Genomic DNA, 15,008 nt, shown 5'->3' with positions numbered 1-15,008 from the left:
TATATATATATATATATATATATATGTGTGTCCTAGAACATGTCCAAGGATTGAGCCCTGGGGGGCTCCACATACGAGCTGTGCAGATGGGGGCATACATTGATTAATATGAGTTCTGAAGTGTCTGTTTGATAGGTATGAAACCCCCCCCACCTGAAAGCAGTACAGTGATGCCAACCCAGTTTTGTAGTCTGTTAATAAGAGAGCATGATTAACGTTATAAGTCGAGCAGGACTAAAATGTAATGTTCACCTTTATCTGAACGCATTAGAATATCATTAGAAGTCTTCAATAAAACTCGGATTGGAATTTATCAAAGACGTAAAAATTCCTTCAATAATCTGACCGAGCTGATGAGCAACAACTTTCTCTCTTTGGAAATTGGCCTATAATTACTTAAAACAGTGAGATCTAATCAGTTTTTTTCTGTAGAGGAAAGACGCTGGCTGTTTCACATTACTCTGGACTGCAACCACATGAAAGGGACGTTGAGCTGATGTCCCAACTTTCCTTTTGAAACAAATGTTTGCTGTAGTGATTTCTACTTAAGCTGAAATGTAACTTTTACATTTTCTCTCCTTTTTCCGCCCAGCTTCTGGAGCCGCAGTAATTAGTGTATTATTCAATAAACCCAGTAACTGAAAATTAGTAATCAGTTAATCAGTTTAATTTTTTTATAGGAAATGGTAACTTTCTTGCTTAAACTTTGATTTAACTTGTTTTCTTTTAAAAATGGTTTCATTTCTGCTTTTAAGAAATGTTCATATCATCACAAAATGCTCTCACAATGGACATTTACTTTTCCTTTATGAATTTATGCACTCGCATGATAGGTACTCTTTTGAAGTACTGGGTTGAACCCACTTTTGCCTTCAGAACTGCCTTAATTTTTCATGGCACAAGTTCAATGACGTACTGGAAACAATCCTCACAGATTTTGGTCCATGTTAGTAACTCACTGCCCATGATCAATGAATAGTTCCTCTTTTTTAGGCCATTCTTTAAAAACCTTGGAGAAGGTTGTATTCAAAAATCCCAGCAGATAAGCAGTTTCTCAAATATTCACTTAAGACAGATGATCCGAATCATGAATCTGTACTTAAGTAATTTTAATCAATCCAGTCAAATTGGACAAATCCATGTGAAACAGGCACCATTAAGAGTCTATAGTCATAACTTTAGCTTAACTTTATGTGTCAGTTTGCTCAAAATGGCAAAGCTGTGATGAAAAGATAATCATGACAACACATATTCTATTCAATAATACATTTCACTGAAAGTCAAAGATTTCGGCGTTTAATCAAAAAGTCAGATAACTGGCTGAAGTGAATTCATATTTAATGGTTTTTGAACTCTGTGGTGGAGAAAGCTTTAGTTAGTTGGAAGCAGAAAATACCAAATCAGTGCATTTATCAGGTTATTATGACTTTGCTCTTGACCTTTATCCTGATGTGATAAATAGGTTTTTATGTGATGCTTGTGATAATAATTAAAATACTGTCTTAATTGGGTCGTAATTACACGATTTATAAGCTATACACTAATAGTGTTTTAAATACAGATTATCTTAGTTAGAAGGTACTTAGCTGAGGATTTCAAAAATTACTTAAAACATTGAACAGCACCTCTGAGGATTTAAATGTTTTTTTCTTCGGAAAATGCAGTGGCACAGGTTTTATTTTACAGGCTTAATCGACCTGGCTTTTATGGTCGGCAATATTTATCAGCTCCACACAAGCCTTCGCTTTTATGGCCTCCTGTGAGCTTTGACCCCCTCAGCATTAAAGCTTCTCCCCCGCCTCTGCATAAAGACGTCTACAGTGCAGGAAACAAAGCGGTTAGAAAAAAGGCAAAACAGGTGTTTAAGTGGTGCCACTGTGTACTGTTGTGTTCTGTTTCCAGGAGCCAGATTTAATGTGCTGTTGTTAAAAATCTGACATTGTAATTTGTTCTCACACTTGACGGGATCATCGCTAAAAACAAGGAAATAAACTTTTTTTTTAGATGGTAATAGGGAGGCAGGTCTAAACTTGGTGTTTATAAACAGGGTAAATTATAATCCTGGTCACTTTTTAAAGTAAGGTGTCATTCCAGGTAGAGTGTGTGAGTTTTTCCTGCCCTGCCCTCCCTCTGCCTCACTGCAGTTGTTCATTAACAAAAGGAGACCAGCCTGTACTAAGGTGGACGATTAAAGAACTCGGTCTTTACCAAGAGGAACATAACAGCTGTTATTTCTTTTCTTTTTGGTCTTCAATCTCGATATTCTGAATTTACTGAAAGTTTTGGGGGCCGGATCTTACACAAAACTTCTCTTACCTGGATTCTTGGCATCGGATCAGGAGAGCGACTTCTTTTTGGTTACTGCAGAGATGTGCTGACTTCTGTTTTTGAACTTTTGTCATCAGTGGGGAAGATATGTCGTGCTTCCAGCATCCTGTTTACCTGAGCAGAGGTCTCTATTTTTGACATCTATACTAGAGCCAAAAATTCAGAGGCAAAACTGAAAGTCTCAGTGATCAGGATGTCCAGTTTACTTTACCTGGGCGTACTTACGCTTGCCATGGTCGCCAGTGACATGATTGATGACTGTTTGAATTCAAACCGTTCTTACTACATGAATATTGTACTGCTGGAGGACAACACTTATGAATGGAGCATGCCACTTGTGAAGGCGGCCGTGGAACAAGCTATTCTAGCTGACAAGCAGGAGAACGATAAGTATGGTATGGACAGATAGATACCCAACAGAAAAAACACACAAAACAAAACACATCAGGCTCGAAGAACAACAAGAAGGGTATCAATATATACAGCAGTATCTTAAAAGTCTCTCTGCGAATGCATTAACCTACACAGAACATACTTTACTGTCAACTTTCACACTTAGCTTAAAAATTAAAAATTAAAAAACTGGACTGCTTGGTTTTTGTTTGCCTAGTCTAAAAGTATGACATTTATGTATGACTATTATCTTATTTTCACATGAAATTGTATTTATCATAGGTTAAAAAGATATAACATATAAATACATTTTTCTCAAGCTGCCTGCAGATAGATATAAAAGATACCTCTTTCTAGGTCCTTTTACTGTGTGTACAAGGCGAGGCTAAAATAGTCATGTCCTGCAAGGAAACCATTAAAGTAGCTTTTAAAAGTGTTCTGTGTATTTGAATCATGCTTCCAGGAATCTGTCTCGCTGATGTTTGACCAGTGTTTTACTGCTCGTGCGTGTTTACCACGAAAAAGTTAAATACATCATTAACTTGTGGTTTATGTACCAAATCATATGTCACTTTCGCTGTTGTTAAATAGTTCAAGGTTGCTCGTTTTATTACTAAAAGGACTGATGCAAGATTTCTGCAGTCAATGCCAACAGAAGGACAAAAGATGACTCACAGTTCTCAGGAATGTTTAATAGCTACCATTCGACTCTGATCCTGTACTCCGTCACACACAACCTTGGCTGTGTTGTTAACAGCGGAGCCAGAGCTGCTCTGGTGGACAAAAGCATTTGTTATGATGCTATTTTAAGTAATTTTTAGCATTTTATTCTGTAGGGGAAAAACATATTGACAGATATGATACAAATGAAACTAATTTAGAGATTTAAATATGTTATGCTTAGATATGTTATTTAAACATATCTGCTGTATCTGTTATTAAGGGACCCTTTAAAAAAAATGTTACTGTTCTTCCTGCTTCTGATGCAAATTCAACCATTAGACCTATTTTTGCCAGTGTCAGACTAATCTAATCTCATTGTTTTCCGACATTCATAACTCTTATCAATTTTTTTCCATGACTCAAGGTTTAGACTTCACTTTGACTGCTAACTTCAATGGGTTCAACACCAACTTGTACAAGCGGCAGGGCTGCGGGAGCAGCACGTGCGAGGGGTTGACAATACTCAAGAAACTAAACGTAAGTGTGGTTACTTGCTTAAACATAGTGGGCACAATCAGACATAACACTTTCTGATGTGATTTTCTTGTTCCTAAAGCCTCAGAGTTTTTTTAAAGCCTTTGTTTTAGATCTTGTAAATAGGTCTGAGGGGTTTTTGCAGTTCTGCGACTACTGATGGTTTGAGGTTGTTATGCTTAAATTGGCTTGTAACTGGCATCATTACACACAGCAGGACAGTTCTGGTTGTAAACATGAACTTAACATCATGAATGGACATTTTCATTTCTTGGGGATGCATGAAAATATTATTTCTAAAACATCATCAGTAGAAAACAAAGAAATCAGTGATGACCTCAGCTCTCTGTAGACTTTTTCCATAAATGTCACCACTGTTATTCATCATAATTCAAATAATAATAATAGTAATATTTATATTTGATTTGTAAAATAACCTTTCCTCATATATGAACACAAGTAATGGGACATCTACATGTTACATCTAGAGAAGGTGCCATGAAGCTCCCGGTGGACAGTTTTTATGCTGATGTTAATGCCAGAAGGGATTGGGAACTCTTTTGCTCCCTAAATGCTTCCACTTTGCAATAAAAACACTTACATCTGATCATAGAGGATCTAGGAGGGAAGAAATTTATGAACTGACTTCTTGCAATGATGGCATCCTATTACAGTGGCACGTCTGAATTCAGCGAGCTCTTTAGAACAACCCACTCTTTCATCAGTGATTGTAAAGGCAGACACCATGACCCAATACTTTTGCCCATTTTATGTACCAAAACGTCATACAGTATAGACCTCAGGTAAACAATAGTCAGTATATAAGGTCTGCAGCTTGGCGATATTATCTGACAAGTGTCCAGTGTCAGACGAGCAGAGATTTGAGAGGAAGGGGGCAGAAGTGAAAGAGATCAGAGAAATACTGAAATATTTTTCTGAGTGGTGTTGGGAGCAGGATGACTTGATGACTTGTGCTTGATGCCACAGACTCATTGATTATGTGAAGATGATACTGCCATTACTTGCAAGAGATTAAACTATGAGCTTTGTTTGGTTTAGATTGGAAGGTAACTGTGTGCATCGGTCACAGAGGCAGCTGAGCTAAAGAGGAAGTTTACCAGAGGGTTTGGTGATATAGAAGTTATGATACTTATAAATTAGTGGAATGTCAAGATACAAGTATCACCACAAACACCAGGCTAAATAGAAGCACAGTGCAATGTAGACAAAGCATGCCGCATAGTGAACTCAGTCAGTGCAGCTGACATTAGGCCAAACAGCTGATACTGCTTCCTCCAGCACAGTCAAGAGCAACAGATTTGTCCAATTTTACTGGGGACTAATGAAATGGATTTGGGGAAATATTGCAAAATTACAGAGCTAGGAGGAATTGAAGCAAAAAGACTAAATGCAAGTACTAGACTGTGAAGTAACTGCTCTGAAGTTCATTTTCCTTAATGCAGTTGTAACTTTCTTCAGGCTAATGGTGAAGTTGGATGTGTCATGCTGGGGCCTTCCTGCACATATGCCACCTATCAGTTAGTAGAGTAAGTATGGATCTTTTTCTTTTACTTTCATGAGATTGTTTAATTCTTGAGTTTTTAATTTTTGCCCGTTTGTTTTTCTCCAGTGAAAACATTGGTCTGCGTTTAACCATTCCCATCATCTCTGCTGGAAGTTTTGGCCTCTCTTGTGACTACAAGCCTAAACTAACCCGAATTCTGCCTCCAGCACGAAAGATCTGTGACTTTTTCCTTCACTTTATGAATGAAACTCTGCCATTCAAGGAGGAGCGGTGGAGCCGATTCTACGTCTATAAGAAAACCAACAATGCATCTGAGGACTGCTTCTGGTGAGCCAAACTCAAGTGATTATGGATAAGATCTGTTGTTTCATTTGTACTCCAGCATAAACCAGCTTTTTGATTTGTTTCATTGCTTTGCCACAGGTATATCAACGCACTGACGGCACCTACTAACAAGTTTATGCTGGGCACAAACACAGAGCCAATTCATGGGGAGGAGGGCCTGAAAAAATTGTTCCAGTCTCCGAAAAGACACAGCAACAGTGAATATATATATTTTTGTCTGTTTTTGAGAATTTATAGTTTTTTTAATAAAGCAGAAAATGCCTTGGTCCTCTGGGGATTTCATTGTAAGTTGATTATTTAAGCCGTAGCAGTAGTCAAGACTGAAAGAGCTGAACAACCAGTAGTCTGACTGAAGAAGTGCACAAAGACAGCTGAAGAATTTTCCTTCTTGCTTACTGTAAAACTGATTTATTTCTTTCAGTTTTAATCTTATGTGGGAACACTGATGAGATGATTTCAGTAAAGGAGCTGGTGGGCCAGATTCCCAAAGACTTCCTGTTTATTCTCATAGATGTGTACAAGTAAGCCTGGACAGGAATTTATTGTTTCACACATGCACTGCTACCACAATGTTTTTATTAAGTGGGAATCAAGAAATCTTAATACTAAGAAACTATTTTCCTTCATTCAGCCCTGATTATTATTTAAACACCACATCTTCTGCGGGTATGGAAAGTGTCTTAGTGGTCACTCTGCCGCAGAGAAACTACACCTCTGGCTCTTCATTCAATGAAACGGTGAGTCGCACCTCAAGTTTAGAAAGAAGACCACATGAAGTAACTGCTCGGTCTTTTATCGTCCATTCTTTCGTGCAGATAAACGATTATGTGGCTGGATATCATGATGGGACTCTGCTGTTTGGTAAAGCACTCAGAGAGAGGATGCTCAGCATACAAAAATACAACGGGAACGACAATGGCTCTCTGGGTGACAACCCATTTGGAAACATCTCATTTTATGGTGCGTATGACCAGAGATAACACAGCTGGAGGCAGAATGCCGGAGGACTGTGATAAGCAGTATCCGGGAGGACACCATGCCTATTCAAGTAGCTGAAATAAGAAGGATGAGTTAAACATTCTTTTATTTTATGCCCACAAGATTGATGTTGCTTAGATCAAAGTTTGACTGCAGCTGAAGAACAAAGATGGCTTTCACATTAAAACACAACCGTCGTCTCTTTTTTAAATTCTGCTGCTCTGTGTTGAGGTTTTGGATGCTATCATACAACAAAACCAATCATACCTGAAGATGACTTCAGATGACTTTGAAAGGATAAAGAGATTTTCATTGCTTGTTTTTTCTTCAAGTTAATATTTACTGCAGTTCAGCTCACTGTAATGTGGAGATTGTCCTCCAAGATACAGAGTATGAGATCAAAGTGAGTATTTACAGCCCTTGATCTTTTGTTTTATGGTAACTTTTATTGTTTTCTGGCTAACTCTTATCCTGCCCTCTTACTTGTACCCAAGTAAAAGGGTCAGTCGGTCTTCTGGATTTTTCTTTATGGTTAAAAGGTACAGGTATGAAAACGATTCCATTATGATTTATTCTTCTGTACCGACTACAGCAATAATGGGATGCCACAGACTGTATATAAAAGATGGATGAGTCACCATAAGGTCACCTGCTTCTGGGCTCAGTTTTATGAAGCCTGCATGTCAGGGGTTTTGGAAAATGTCTTCTTTTTTTGTAGCCAGAAGTGATTGTCACCTCTTGATTTCTACATGGAGGTTTGATTTGTTCTACGCTTGTGTGAAAATACACATGCTTTCTGTCATTACTGCAGTCACAAATAAACAGCTTTTCAATTGTTTAATTCACATAACTGTTGTTTGTTATATATAACATTAGGAATCTATCAGGGCAGGACAGTAGCACAGTGGTGAGCACTGTTCCCTCACAGCAAGAAGGTCCTGAGTTCATTTCAACCATCAGGGCGGGGTCTTTCTGTTTGCGTGGGTTCTCTGGCTTCCGCCCACAGTCCAAAGACATGTAGTCATGTGAGGGGTTAGGTTAATTGGTAACTCTAAACTGCCCATAGGTGTGAATGGTTGTCTGTCTCTATGCGTTATGAGTTATGTGTACCCTGCCTCTACCAATCAATTTTATTTACAGCAGTCACATGTTTTATTGTGAAAGGTAGGGCCAGGAAGAATCCCTCTTTGAACATTCATAGAACAATTGAAGTTTCACGTGTATCATTTTATGCATGTATACAATATGAAAGTGTTACCGTCGTCAGCAGTCAAAGCAGCCACATCCTGAACTTTACGTTTTAACAAAATACAAATGGATGAGTAGTTTTTGGGCTTTTAAACATGGGAGTCTATAAGGATTGAGTCACTTTAGGAGACAACCTCCAGTGGCCACTCCAGGAGCAGCAGTTCTTGCCACTTAATCATTACTTTAATTTTTCGAGTAGTGCTTTTTGTAATTTGTGTGTGATTTATCTGTTAATCCGTTCAGCTGGCAATAATTTTGATTGGAGTATATAGAATCTCTATGTTTTGTAGTTATTGTGTAAAAAAGAAAAAACAAAGCTTCAAAAGATCAACTTTGACTTTCAGAAATGCAGATTTCTCATGTTGTATAGCTGCAATTACCTAACAGTTAATAAAGGATATTAACAGAATTTATTGATAATGAAATAATTATTTGCAGTTTTTCATGTCAAATTTTTAGGTAACATTGAGTCAAAGCATTTTTTTTAATTAAACTTTTTGGAAAAGCATAATGCAAAAATGTTTTATTGTCTTGTTTATATGATTGTGTGTGCAAGCAGGTATGGGAGGACACTATGTGCTTGATGAATATGGGGACAGAGATGTTAACTTCTCAATCATTTACACATCAGCTAACACTGCCAAGGTGAAACCTTTGTTTATTAATCAGTTAACACTGCTGCATTAAAAGTGAATAGCTGTTTTTTTTCCTTACATTTTTCCCCTCTCTCTTCCTCTGTAGTATAAAACTCTGCTATTGTTTGATACATCACTAAATAAAACCATCAATTACACCCAAAACCCCACTCTGCCGTGGGCAGGAAACAAGCTGCCTCCTGACGAGCCAAAGATGCCGGATGGTAAAACACACATGAACTTTTTGCAGAATAATTTACAGAATGATTTAATGCTTTATTCAAGGCAAAGCTCTGAATCTTCTACTCTATTCATGCATGTCTGCTTTCAGAGTTTGACATGCAGGAAATCATTGTGATTGTTCTGAGTCTCAGCGTTGTGGTGGTGACGGGAGTTGCTCTTATCTTCTACAGGTAAACTGCAGATTCATTTCCCAGTTGTGGTAGAAGAGCTGCATGTCACATTTTAGCACAAGTGCATCACTAGAGCTGAGCTGAAAAAATTAGGCAGTATTTGCCTTATTTAGGTAAAGGAGGACAGGGTAACAGCTCTGTGGCAAATACTGCCTTGTGTTTTTCAACCTGGCGCAACAACATCTTATTATGCAGTAAACATATACGATCATTTACTGCATGCTTTTTAAAAATATTTTTTTACTGACAGGCAGAACAGGAAAGAACGCTGTCTACAGAAGAAATGGTCTCACATCGAACCTCACCTGATTGGCCCTCTGGATGAGAAGGAAGTGTCTCTGAAGGTAAATGCTCTCATCAGCAAACTTTAACTCCAGATTTTGTTCCCTGACTGCTGAAAAAATGCAGCTCTATGACACAGTAAGGCTTTTTTTTTTGATACGCATTAAATAAGATAAATAAGATATGACTACATGAAAATGTCAGAGTATGTGCTAAATTGTTAAAGTTCAATAAAAAGTGAAACTGATGTCCAAGAGTCACACAATCCCAGCTGGTAACAGATGATCTTAATGCCTCTGCAAGCTGCTTTGCAGCCCATGTTGAACATGATACACCTAGAAGGAAGGTGAATGTTAAGTCATGGATGCCTGCTCTGTTTTGGACCTGTTTGCTCAGTGATTCTTGTGTTAGAACAGGGCCATACATCTGCAGCTATCTTATTGAAAATAAAACCTGTCCTAAAATGTATGTAAAAAGCTTTCAGATCTATGGCAGTTCAAGATAAGAATGTATGTGTGTGTTTATGAAACAGATTGATGAAGATAAGAGAAAGGACAGTATATACTTCAGGCAGCGAGGCCGCTACGACAAGAAGGTATCAGCAATCCAAAAAATTGATATCTGATTTTAAAAAGATTCAAAGGGAAATGATCATGTCGGTCCTTTTCTCTGTGTTCTCCAGCCTGTAATCATGAAAGAGCTGAAAACCACAGAGGGAGACTTCACCGAGGACCAGAGGATTGAGCTCAACACTGTAAGATAACTCTGCGTTTTATCTTGGAGGTTAATAAAAGTACATAAAAAATAATTAACTCTCCCTGCCACTGTCTTCATGTTCCAGCTGCTGTGCATTGACTACTACAATCTGACCAAATTTTATGGCACAGTGAAGTTTGAATATGGTGTGTACGGTGTGTTTGAGCTGTGTCAGAGGGGCTCCCTCAGGGTAAGAGCAGAGCAACGTTCACACACTGTTTCTACCTTCATATCAGGTCCTGCTGCTGGGATTTCTGTTCGTAAATCAGTTTATCTTATCGTTTAGATTGTTTTCTAATCTGTATAACAATAAAAAAAAAAACACCCATGAGCACAGAAATGCACTCACCAGCCACTTCATTAGTTACACCTGCTGTTCCCAACGGGGCTCGACTGGATTGAGATTTGATTACAAAGTTCAAAGAACCAATTTGAGATGATTTGAGCTTTGTGTCTGCTTTGTGTCACACTGCATGCAGAAAAACACAATTTTTGACTCTATGCTGATTTGACTTTTCAGTGCTCAGCGGCACACATAGTTCACAGTGACTTTGATGTTCACTTGTTGATAAGTTATGGACACTCAGTGTTTAAAGAACACTTACAGTGTGTATGAATGCATATGATTCAGACTCTCTCACACACAGACTTGTTTCAGTTTCCAAAAATGCTAGAACCTGAATTTGCTCATGTTTTTTCCCCCCAGTACATTCTCAGTGACAGGATCTCTTACCCAGATGAAACATTCATGGATATGGAGTTTAAAATATCAGTCATGTATGACATAGCAAAGGTATTGTTTCTTTAAGTTGCCTTTCTGAGTATGTGATTTATTAAATGCTTTCTTTTATTTTTATTTTGCCTGTTTTCTTTTGGGTAACTGCTTTGTTTTTTAATTACCACATTTAAAGCACCTCCAGCACATATTTTGTTTCAGCAACATATAATTTCAGGATTTTCTTAAGAGAAAAAACAACCAGAACACATGATAAAAAATTGTTGAAATAGCAAATAATAACCACTGCTCTGCTGTATATATTCGATAGGGCATGTCATATCTCCACTCAAGCAATATTGCAGTCCACGGCCGCCTCAAGTCCTCCAACTGTGTTGTCGACAACCGTATGGTGGTCAAGATCACTGACTTTGGCTGCAACACCATGCTAAATACAGGAAAAGGTAAGCTTTAAAAAATGTTATCAGTGTGGCTGAGTATTGATCTAAGCTCTGAGACCATCGTTTTCTTCTAAAAGCTCCCGCTGAGTTAGAATCCTGCTCTGTTCTGAGTGTTTGTGTGAGAGTTTTGAGTGTTTGGAGCTTTTGGAGTGTATTTCTTGATTTTAATTTAATCATATAATTTCTTGACTTAGAGAGTTTAACTGGGTTAATTGTGTTTTATATGCTTGGGTTGTATCATCCTTCTCTAATGAGGGTTGCCAGCATGGGTTAGACTGACGGCTCTCTAATGGTCATTGTTGCCTTGCTCTTGCTTTACCTGTTGGTTGAGCTTGGGATGACATGTCTGTGGTCAGGTGAGCACAGTGATGTGGTGGTTAGCACCGTCACATCACAGCATCAGCCAACCTCCCTGTTGGCTGTGGCCATTCTGTGCAGGGTTTGCCTCTTCTTCCTCTGATTGCATGGGTTTGCTCCTGGTATTCCGACTTCCTTGAATAATAGTCCTCCCCTCATAAACTGTCCAGGATTTATGTTAATCAAATATAAACATTAGCTTAACTTAAGCAACGATATGACTGGTTTGGCCTCCGACATTACCTTACGGCGACTGCAATGCATGACTAAATCATGACAAGCTTTTCTTGTTAGTTTTTCTCTGACTTCTGAAGTCGGTGTGAGGAAAAAAGACTGGGAAGGAAAAACAAATTAGATTTCTCTGGCAGCAAACTGGCACAAAACACACAACAGTTATTATAAAAGGTATAAACTAGGAAAAAAAACTGCTTTTAATTCAGAGAGTTATTTTAAAAGTACTCTCAGGAGTTAAATAGGCTACTAATGAAATCAGAACACAGAATTTTTAACTGAAGAACAACGTGACACTATTGTATTGCTGTAGAACCTCTACAGTAGCTGTAGACACAAAAAAAAATGCTAAATTTCTTTGGGTAAGACTCCATCCTGTTTTGGAGGGGGCGGGGTCTGATCGACTTTCGTAGCCACATAGCAGAATTTTGCTATTTGGCTGCGACACATAGCAGCAGCATCTCTATCATAAACAGCAATCACCTTGGTTTTAAATGGCGTGCATGTTACCTCACAGAGTAGCATAGATGCTATTTTAAAGTTCTCCTTGACCAGCCAGACATAGACTTTTTTTCACCAGTGGATTCTCCACACTTGGACAATTGTTTTAAAAAACAAAAGAGATTGCTCTCATTTGTAAGGGTTGTAACAGTAACACTGCCGCGGAGCTTCTACTCCACGACCCAGGACCTTGTAACAGCAGTGGCGGGTCTGAGGTCTGCAGGGAAGCAGAAAATGCAGCCAGGCTGGCTCAGGAAACTGGGGTGAGGTCTCAGTAACTTCTGTAGAGGCTGGTGGATAAAGTCAGGATTGTTTGGCCTGTTAGATGTAATCAGGACTCATTCTGCAGGTAAACAGTTAATCTCTTTGCCTGACTTTCCATCATTGCTGAAGGATCACTATTATTATCTTTTCAAACACATCAACTATGAATAGTCAGAGGTGTTGCTTTGTCTACTGTACCTGTAATAGGCTTCAGGGGCAGCTGGAGGTCCCTGTACAAAGCTCCCATAGAGACACACAGTAAGGATCTCCAATAGAGAGTCACTATCTGTTTCTGTCAGGCTGAGGAAATATTGCACCGCCTGTGGCTTGGCTGTCAAAGACTAGCTAACCTTTTTCTTTGCTCCAGCAGCAGCTCACTGGGTTACGTGTAATTTCAGATAAGTCTTCTTATTTTTTGTTCAAAGTACTGCAAGACAGTGGAGGAAGATATGTCTGACGAACATTCTAATAAGCCAGGCTAAGATGAGCACTGGCTACAAGGGGAAGTCAGATGAAGGGGACTGACTTTGTAAATGCTGAACTTATGTTCAGGGTTAGGGTAGCTGCAGATTTAAACGTAGAATTAATATATTTGAAAAATGTGTCTGACATTGAAAGGTGTGATTCTGATTGGTGAAAGTAACTGATGATAAACTGATGTTGCTGGTTTTCTGTCCAATCAGATTTGTGGACTGCCCCGGAGCATCTTCGTAAATTTGGGGTGTCTCCAAAAGGCGATGTCTACAGCTACGCCATCATTGCCCATGAGATTGTTATGAGACAAGCCCCTTTCTACACAGAGTACTGCACTGATGTTAGAGGTAGGCCACCATTATACTGCCATAAACAGCAGAACTGAAAAAATGTGTCTGTCTTTGTCAATCGGTTTTCGTTGATTTAAAGACCCTTTTACACATACAAGATGCAAAATTCGGCACACTGTGAAACACAGAGGTCACAGAGTAACGTGTGTCCCATACTTATCTTGTTTAACTGACTGCTGTGCAAACCCACAGAGAAGATCTACAGATTGCAGCATCCTATCGGGCACAATGTCTTCAGACCTGACCTGAACTTTGAGGGTGTGTCAGACAGAGAGATTGAGGTAAAAAAAAAAAGCCTTTCAAACGCAAAGGAGCTGTTACAGCAACACACCCTGATTCTTATAGAGTTTATAAAGTTATATGGATCCATTCAAGTAAATTAAGTAGATAAAAAAACACTTTCCTCTTCTTTTTTTTCTTGTGTTTTTTATGTGTGTTTTGTGTGTATCTCTGTGTCTATACAGCTGTACACACTGATAAAGAATTGCTGGGAGGAAGACCCAGAACGGAGGCCAGATTTTAAAAGAATCGAGTTAACGCTTGGAAATATTTTCAGGTAGATTCCCATTGTGTGTTTCTTCGGTGTGGCTTCGATTCATTTTTATAACTTGACACATTCCGAACTAACTGCCAAACACCTCACCTCAAAGACCCAAGTGAGGAGGTTTTCCTCAAAAATACGTCTTTCTGTCATATTCTCTTAAATGAAGAGCAGTAAGTAGCAGTAACAGCTGATATGGTGATATAAAACATTTTTGATCTGATGCAGTAATCTCCATAACCAAGCCACAGAGACGTACATGGACAACCTGATCCGTCGTCTGCAGATGTACTCCAGGACTTTGGAGAAGCTCGTGGAGGAGAGAACGGCTTTGTACAAAGCTGAGAGGGACAGAGCGGATCGCCTCAACTTTATGCTTCTTCCTGGGTGGGTTTTTACACTCAGCTGACTCAGAGGCATCTGACACCAGGAACTTTCAAGTCTGCATTCTCCTCCTTCTTACAGTGTTTCTGTATATGTTGTGCTGATTATAGTGTTGCACACCACGCATGTAAAAATAAGCAGGTTTAGCAGCAGCAGGCAGTGGTTTTGTTTAAAAAAACAAACCCCTCTAAATATCCACCTGTTTAGGGACATAGGTTATGCAGATTTACACTATTTATGAATACTGATATTAATAATGTTATCAAATATAACACATGTATCATAACATATAAACATAATATAATTATAACAAATTTTCAATCATAATCAGTGATTGTTAATTGGAGTATTTTGTAATACAATACCTGGCAAAATCTATAGAATCTCCACACTTCATTCTTTTATTTGTTTTTGTAGAAGAAAAAATATTAAGAAGTATTAAAAACACTTAATACTTTGTTGCACAGCATCCAGCTTTTATAATGGTCAGAATTATATCAGGCCTGGGGTTTACTATTGAAAAATCATATTGTCCATCAAACTGCTTCCAACATTTTGAGGTCAGAAATAAGTTGCTAGGTCAGCTTTGTAGGGAGGAGGCTTGTTGTTGTCCATTTTTTGTTTTTCATT

At 38.5% G+C, this 15,008-nt stretch overlaps 1 protein-coding gene across 1 annotated transcript in view; it reads left to right on the top strand.

Annotated features, from left to right (window-relative positions):
* Nucleotides 1-2,521: 2,521 nt before the first annotated feature.
* Nucleotides 2,522-15,008, top strand: part of gucy2ca (guanylate cyclase 2Ca) — a 17,120-nt gene continuing 4,633 nt past the window's right edge. The window contains exons 1-21 of the mRNA XM_005752277.1: nucleotides 2,522-2,723; nucleotides 3,809-3,921; nucleotides 5,398-5,465; nucleotides 5,549-5,770; nucleotides 5,867-5,985; nucleotides 6,210-6,309; nucleotides 6,420-6,525; nucleotides 6,604-6,748; nucleotides 8,574-8,659; nucleotides 8,756-8,873; nucleotides 8,981-9,062; nucleotides 9,313-9,406; nucleotides 9,877-9,939; nucleotides 10,027-10,098; nucleotides 10,186-10,290; nucleotides 10,807-10,893; nucleotides 11,147-11,279; nucleotides 13,313-13,450; nucleotides 13,646-13,734; nucleotides 13,918-14,009; nucleotides 14,223-14,381. Of these exons, the coding sequence (XP_005752334.1) occupies nucleotides 2,522-2,723; nucleotides 3,809-3,921; nucleotides 5,398-5,465; nucleotides 5,549-5,770; nucleotides 5,867-5,985; nucleotides 6,210-6,309; nucleotides 6,420-6,525; nucleotides 6,604-6,748; nucleotides 8,574-8,659; nucleotides 8,756-8,873; nucleotides 8,981-9,062; nucleotides 9,313-9,406; nucleotides 9,877-9,939; nucleotides 10,027-10,098; nucleotides 10,186-10,290; nucleotides 10,807-10,893; nucleotides 11,147-11,279; nucleotides 13,313-13,450; nucleotides 13,646-13,734; nucleotides 13,918-14,009; nucleotides 14,223-14,381 (2,393 nt within the window). The remainder of the gene's footprint in view (nucleotides 2,724-3,808; nucleotides 3,922-5,397; nucleotides 5,466-5,548; nucleotides 5,771-5,866; nucleotides 5,986-6,209; nucleotides 6,310-6,419; nucleotides 6,526-6,603; nucleotides 6,749-8,573; nucleotides 8,660-8,755; nucleotides 8,874-8,980; nucleotides 9,063-9,312; nucleotides 9,407-9,876; nucleotides 9,940-10,026; nucleotides 10,099-10,185; nucleotides 10,291-10,806; nucleotides 10,894-11,146; nucleotides 11,280-13,312; nucleotides 13,451-13,645; nucleotides 13,735-13,917; nucleotides 14,010-14,222; nucleotides 14,382-15,008) is intronic.

The sequence above is a fragment of the Pundamilia nyererei genome, unplaced genomic scaffold, assembly GCF_000239375.1.
Source record: "Pundamilia nyererei isolate P.nyererei 1_Seehausen unplaced genomic scaffold, PunNye1.0 scaffold00350, whole genome shotgun sequence".
NCBI lineage: Eukaryota > Metazoa > Chordata > Actinopteri > Cichliformes > Cichlidae > Pundamilia > Pundamilia nyererei.
This window is presented reverse-complemented; position numbering and strand designations above follow the sequence as displayed.